The 7,725-nt window shown below is 39.2% G+C and overlaps 1 protein-coding gene across 1 annotated transcript; it reads right to left on the reverse strand.

Moving 5' to 3' along the window:
- Positions 1-1,088: 1,088 nt before the first annotated feature.
- On the reverse strand, positions 1,089-3,283 carry LOC134797677 (uncharacterized). The gene is made up of 2 exons (XM_063770019.1): positions 2,690-3,283; positions 1,089-2,548 (listed from the first exon to the last, which is right to left on the reverse strand). The coding sequence occupies exons 1-2, from the start codon at positions 2,771-2,773 to the stop codon at positions 2,186-2,188; spliced, it is 447 nt and encodes a 148-aa protein (XP_063626089.1). The 5' UTR covers positions 2,774-3,283; the 3' UTR covers positions 1,089-2,185.
- Positions 3,284-7,725: the final 4,442 nt, after the last annotated feature.

A 7,725-nucleotide genomic window follows, 5' to 3' on the forward strand; every position in this document is an offset into this window, starting at 1 on the left:
AGATTATGGTCTATTTGTATGTATTTATGTATATGTCGCAGTAAGATAGATAAAGCCGTTATATAGGATATAATTATATGACGTAACATAGTTATATCAAGTTATATGAAAGCGATTCATTACTATCTTACTAGGTATATAACTATTATAATACGGCTTTAGTTTAGTGATATAGTTATATTACTGGATTATGTTTAGTGAAATAATTGTAGGTAGGAGTGCAGCGGTGCGGCGGAGGTATAGTTACATCCCTAGGGATATAGTTATATGCCGTATAATACGTATTATAATCATATTCCTAGTAAGATATTGCTATCTTACTAGGAATATGATTATAATACGGTATTTGACTAAACTAATGTGGTTAAATGGTTATAAATCTGCCAGGGAAGTATATTCGTTTTTATTTTTATTACAAAATCAACTTTGTTGGTTGCAATTAGTTGTAATACTTTTTAGCAAACGTGTTATTTATACGTCATAAGTTCATAGAAGTTTGACGTTTAAAATAACACTTGCACTGCGTGTGCTATCAAAATCGTTGCAGACTTATCTTTGTTTAATTCTACCTTTAACATAATAATATTGGGTACCTAACCCTAACTCCTAAGTAGGTACCTATCGTAATAGGTATATTTATACAATATACTGCCAAATTCTAAACCTATATACACTTAATAGTCTTAATATAATCAAGATGCTATTCTACAAATTGCTATAGGCATAATTCCTTACCAGATATCATGGCTACTGTTCACGGTTACCAATTAATTACATATTTAGTAATTACTCGGTTGAAACGGGTATCGTTATGTAAGTGGAGCTCGTGGTCGTTTCTGGATATTCAGGTTTACGTTGTGTGTGTGTGTAATTTGATCAACTTGTTGGGTGTGTGGTTGCTATGAGGGTGTCAGGTTATTAGTAATTTTGTTACCTGATTGATTTCTGCTATCTTAGACACAAAAATACTGTATACATATCGATTCGTAGGTATATTTTCAAGTAATATTTATTAAATAAAGCAAACACATATTTGTGTTTTATTAGGTATTGGTTTTGGCGGGAAAGTAGAATGAAAGAAATAAGTATTTGAATAAGTTGATATTTATTAAGACTGGGAGATCAAACGAAAGTCTTGAAATTCTTTAACAAATATTATACTAAACTAAATCTAATGCCAAAAAAGAGAAATCGAATGGTACATTTAAAAGGACAATTATTTGTAATTGTAACTTAAGTAATTGACACATAAGGAAGAATTCATTAAGTAAATTCAAATAATCTAAAAACTAAAGATGCAATACCTCAAATAAATGAAACTTATAGCTACTTTAAGAAATTTCTAAATTACAGTCTAAATAATTGACACATTCGGCCCGTTATAGATTGTACAAACTAAATTACATAACTAATGAACATTTGAATAATTTCGTTCAATCAGTAATGTACAAACTTAATAACTATTAAAGCTTTTGTCACTGATATGTCCTATTCCATACCAAAAACTACATTATAAGCACTTAACTAAACACTGGATTTGATACCTATTGAGTAAAATACATTACTAACATTCCCGAGCACTCAATATCAAAGTTACAAACTAGAACTTAATTACCTTCAAATAATCATTTTTACTTAACCTAATTAAAGCTTCGTTTACTCATAAACTTTTGTATCACAGACAACATATAATAGAACTCTCTTACAACTAATGGAAGACGTTGGACACAGATAAACAGACAAAACTAAGCAGATACTGCTAAGATCAAGAATTTGAGAAGATAGCCTGAAACTTGTGCGTTGATAATTACAGTGCAGTTTGTCGTTAAAGCTGTCTACCAAAACTTGAATGGACAATTTTATACTGTTACATTACATCGAAACTAATTTATAGCGAGTGATGTTACACCGCGTTCGCTCAGAGACATCTATAATGCTAGAGATCACAGTTAAACGACACCTAAAATCACATTTAAACTCTTAGCAGAAAGCGTTGTATCACCAACTCACTGAACTAAGTCTAATGGAAGACATGGACAGCCCGCGAACTGCGAGCTACTAAATCTACTTGTTGGAAGACAAGATTTTGTTTTCACTGCATCTTTACCGAAAATTTTAATGATTTAATCAGAAAAGAAAAATTGAAAAATGGAAGACAGTACGATTGAGTAAATCTTGCGTTAGATTAATAACAAATCTTACATACGAAACAGTTGTGCTTGTTGGCGGCGTAGCAGATTTCCCGTACTTCATTGGCCATGTTGTCGTTAATTTCAGAATCGGATATCAGCTCGAACCGACTCGTGTTGAGGATGTTCTGGTTCTCAGCGTTGTCGTCTTCCACTGGCGCCGGTTTGACCGGGTCCAAGGGATAGAAAAAGTCGGAGAAAGGCACTATAATAGGTTCCTCAGGATATGCAGTCTTTTGTGATGGCAGGTCAGCGCGCGGCGAATTGTTGGAGATGAGCTCTCCAAGCTTCGACCAGCACTTGTTAAGATTCACACGCGTAGAGCTCGCCACTTTACGAGGAAGCCTCGGTTTGGAGTTCTGTAATAGAAGAAAACACAAATAAGTCTCAAGTATTAATCGATTGAAACACAAGGGGGAAAGTTCTGAAAAGTGCGCGAAAATTTTATGAGATAATTTGATTCAAAGTTTGAGGATTTGTTAAGATGAATGGATACATACCTGTCGGTTCAGAAGCTTTGCCCAAGGCGACCTTGGAGGCGACACCTCCTTTTGCGGTGAATTCTCTTCCTTAGCTAAACACATCTTAACTAACGTTAATGCTACGAACTTATTACGAACTATCACTACGATAGAGAGAGCGACATGCGCGCACGAAGCGTCAGAAGGGAATGAGTGAATCAGGAAGGGCGGCTCGGCTTATATAGCAGGGGGAGGCTTAGCGCGCGCGCGGGCGCGCGTGCGTCGGGAGCGGGGCGCGCGCGCAGCACGAGCGGTAGCGCGCGTTCAGACTGGTTTTTACGGACAACTTCTACGAAGAAAAGCTTTGACGTGCCGCGACTTAGAATAGTTACTCGTACCGAATAGATTGCGCTCGTAAAGATTTATTGATGACGAGCTCTCAGATGATTCCTTGATGAGTTTGCTTTTGTTTTTGTTTGTGAGGTTTTTCGTTCGCTCATCAGATTACACATGAAAGTTGGACATCAAGAGTATCAGATGCTTATCGGGAAGGATGATTAGTCCGTTAGAGCTTGAATACTTTGTGCATTGTTCTTATCAAAGCTTTCGTTTGTGCTCGCACCCACTGTCCGTTTTCCGTCACTCCGTGGGCGATTTTCTAGCAAAATAAACAGCGCTATCGTAAGCACTATGAATCACTGGCAGCTGAGGCTTAGAGCTGGATAGATAAGTTCCTTTACAGATTTATCATAGCACGACGGTGTCGCTTCCTGCGATTAAATCGGAGCGCCGGCGGCTGCAAATCACGTACTGCGCCCTGATAAATCATTTCCTCCGGTCAGCCTAGCGTATACATGGCGGTTAGCGATGCTAGCGCACCTAGATATCTATCACGCGCTAGAACATAGGCCTCCATATTCTCAGCAATAAATTATACTGTTACCTATAGACCTATGGTACATTTCTTTTATTCCCGCAGCTCTTTTAAAGGATGTCCTCGAGGCGATTACATTGGTAACGTAACGACTTTGTCAGTAGAAACTGAATAATTAGAACTGACATATACCCAAGTCTAAAACTTTTGACTAGTTCATTTTTTTCTGTTCTTAATTAATCTAATTGTACAATTAATTTAAGTATTTATTTTTTGCAAATAATTTATTTTTTACACATATTTATTGCATAAATCTAATTAATACCTAGCGGTTTAGTGCTTAAAAAAGTATCGTTGTATTTAATACGAATCGAGTTATAATTATTTTGCTACAGAAAAAAAATATTTCTCATCAAATCTGATATAACAACGGTGTTTTTAAAATGAGGCGCCTATCAAGCAAGAGATGTTGATGTTATCAAAAGTCTTAATAATTTAAACAATGCAGTGAATATTAAAATTTATTGGAAATATTGTTTAATCGTGTCCATTAATCGCCTAGATATTATCTTAAGTGCTTGTTTTCCACATTTACTCAAACCCGTTCGTAGATAGTTAAACCAACAGGAAACGTAATCTGATACGTTCCAGCGACGAAAAATCGGATAATTAACATTGTTTAGAAATATCCACCTACCTAATCAATAATCATATTAACACTTTAAGAGCCAACAGGAGTGGTCATTCCTCCATACAAACGTAGTCCTCGTTTTCCTCCGTGGTTTTTGAAGCTAGAGCAATGATTTTTTCAACACAGATTAATATTGTCAATATCTGTGTCGGACCGTTTTGTTTTTTTTGATATTTTTGTATTTTAAGGCGCTAGAGCCCTTCAAAAACGGCCAAAATGGCCTAATAGACTATGCCGCAATGAGAGGCGTGGTATTCAAAACTGATATCAATTAGCCAAAAAAGCAAAACGGTCCGACACAGATAATTTCATAATCATTTAGATTTCCAAATTTGGTTACGATTGGTTAAGTTTTGGGGGAGGAAAAAGAGGACTACGAAACCTCGATTTTTGTCATTTTTACGCAGGATTTTTCGCCTCAGCTGCAGTTGTCCCTATCGCACTAATTTTAGGGGCGGAGTCAAGTTTCTAAATACGTACACAGCCAGAAAAGTGATGGGCAATAGTCGACATTTAATGTCGATAATCTAGTGATGTAAGAAGTTATCGATAAACCGTCTTGTGTGAAAATATCTAGATCCTAAGATACAAGGGGTTTTGGGTTGAGAGTAGGGAACACATTTTTGTAGTTATGATATACAATCTATTATGAACTTTTTGATTCTAATATTTCAAATTAGAAATCAAAATCAAAAATATTTTATTGCATGGTTAAAATGGGTTAACAAAATATTTAGGTACCTACAGGCACGCTTCGTAATTGTCGAGCAATTTAGGGTCCTAGCTGAATTGGTTGTTCCATACTTACTCGTGCTCTATGGAATGTCCAATTTAGCTAGAACCCTAAATGGCTCAACAATCACGGAGCGTGACAGTACTAATGATTCATGTTCTGTATATCCTGCCCTACAATGGCGTTAATATTTGGTTGTCATGTCTATACTTCGTTTTTAAGCATTATTGAAAAAAAAAATAGTAAATACTAATATTAACCACTAAGTAGGCCCGGGGCCAGATGGAATCTACCCCATACTACTACAAGAGGGCGCCAATGTACTAATACCGCACTTAGGTAGACTGTACAGAGCGTGCATAGCCTTCGGACACGTACCGCGTGTGTGGAGGATGGTAAAGGTAACGTACTTGCCTAAACCGGGCAAAGCAGATTACACAGAAGCCAAATCATACAGGCCGATAAGTCTGTCATCGTTTTTCCTCAAAACACTGGAGAAACTGGTAGACAGACACATAAGGGATGGTCCTCTTAAGAGGCATCCGCTGCACCAATTGCAGTGTGCGTATCAGCCGGGTAAATCGACTGAAACGGCACTACACCTGGTGACAACCAGAGCGGAACAGGCGATAGAGAACAAAGAACTATGTCTGGCCACTTTTATAGACGTGGAGGGGGCATTTGACCGCACCACGTATCAGGCAATCAATATTGCAGCATCTAAACACGGCATAGAACCAACAATCTGTAGATGGATTGGTACTATGCTAAATAGCCGACTAATAAAATCCTCCCTTATGGGAGATGAAATATTAGCTACGGCCACGAAGGGTTGTCCACAGGGTGGGGTTCTCTCACCAACTCTCTGGAGTCTGGTAGTTAACTCACTGTTGGAAGAACTAAACAAAGGCCCAATACATACGGTAGGGTACGCAGATGATTTAGTGATTCTTGTAAACGGGAAATTCCCGGGAACAGTATCGGAAATCATGAATAAAGCACTGAAGCAAGTGGAGAGATGGTGCAACTGTCATCAACTCTCCATAAACCCAGGCAAAACAGTGGTAATACCGTTTACCAGGAAAAAGACCCTTAATGGCATGAAGCAGCTGAAGCTTTATGGAAGGGTACTGGAAATGTCCAATGAAGTGAAATATCTAGGCGTTACACTAGATAAAGAGCTGAACTGGAGAAAGCATGTCGAACTAACAACCACCAAGGCACTTAGAGTGTTTGGAATGTGTAGATCGGCTTATGGCAAAACGTGGGGTCTAAACCCAAAGGTACTAAGATGGATCTATACCATGATGGTAAGACCAATCATCTTGTACGGATGCCTGGCATGGTGGCCAAGGACACTAAAGAACACATGCAGGGATGCCCTTATGAAAATACAAAGAACGGCATGCATGGCTATTACTGGCGCGTTTAGAACGACGCCAACAGCGGCGATGGAGGTACTGCTAGACCTCTCGCCGCTACACCTAGTGATACAATCTGAGGCGCGGAAATCGCTACACAGGTTGACCCTAACAGGCCTCTGGAGCGATAGCAAGCCAAAGACCAAACACACAAACATGGAATGTGACAATTTCATGAAAAGGATTACGAACATGGGCTGCGATAAGATGCAACCCAAGTTTGTGTTCCATAAGAATTTTAACGTTAAAATTCCAACAAGGGCTGAGTGGACCGAAGGTCTTGAAGCACCAATCTCTGATGAAAACGACATCATATGGTACACAGATGGGTCTAAGACAGAATCTGGTACGGGGGCAGGCATTTATGCAAATGACTTTAGTAGTAGTATAAGCATGGGCAATTACGCCACTGTCTTCCAAGCCGAGACATTCGCTATAATTGCCTGTGTGCATGAGAATATAGTTAGGCGAACCCAAGGGAAGAATATCTATATACTCAGCGACAGTCAGGCCGCTCTCAAAGCGCTCGAAGCTCCCAGAGTGGACTCTAGACTGGTATATAATGGCGTCCAAGCCCTGAACCAGCTTGGAAGGCAAAACAGAGTGCAACTGGTATGGATCCCAGGGCACGAGGGATTCATAGGCAATGAAAATGCAGATGAACTCGCCAGAGCCGGATCTGTAAGTAACCTTATAGGTCCGGAACCATTCGTGGGGCTCTCACAGGGAACCATCACAACGGCTATTAAAGACCATACCAAGACCAAACACCAGGAAGAATGGGATAGTCTGACGGGTCTAAAGCATGCAAAGCTCTTTATGCAAGGAATAGACTCCGGCTGGAGCAAAAAGCTTTGGAAACTTAGCAAAAGACAACTCCAAATCATAACGGGGGTGTTTACTGGCCATTACGGGGTCAAAGGATTTCTGGCCAAGATGGGACACTCTGACAACACCGATTGTCGTATGTGTGGCGAAGAGGAAGAGACAGTAAGACACTTAATGTGTGAATGTCACGCCCTCGCCAGACAAAGAATGAAGGACTTTGGAGCAGGATACCTGGAACCAAAGGACTTTAAAACGCTACCCATGAGCTCCATCATCCGACACATGGATATGGTGGGAAAAGCTCTTGAGTAGTTGACGGATCTCTTCTAGGGGGTAACTGCACAAAAGATCCCTATGGGTCGAAGTGTATCCGCAAGGGCCCCCGAAAACAATAAGATAAGATAACCACTAAGTACATAACTATTACAAAAAAAGCTAAATAATTATACGATTGCATGCTTAAAAAAGACACGTCACCTTCACTCTAATGCTAAACAAACGAAGAATAAGAACTAACAGCGATAAGAC

The sequence above is a fragment of the Cydia splendana genome, chromosome 15, assembly GCF_910591565.1.
Source record: "Cydia splendana chromosome 15, ilCydSple1.2, whole genome shotgun sequence".
Taxonomy (NCBI): domain Eukaryota; kingdom Metazoa; phylum Arthropoda; class Insecta; order Lepidoptera; family Tortricidae; genus Cydia; species Cydia splendana.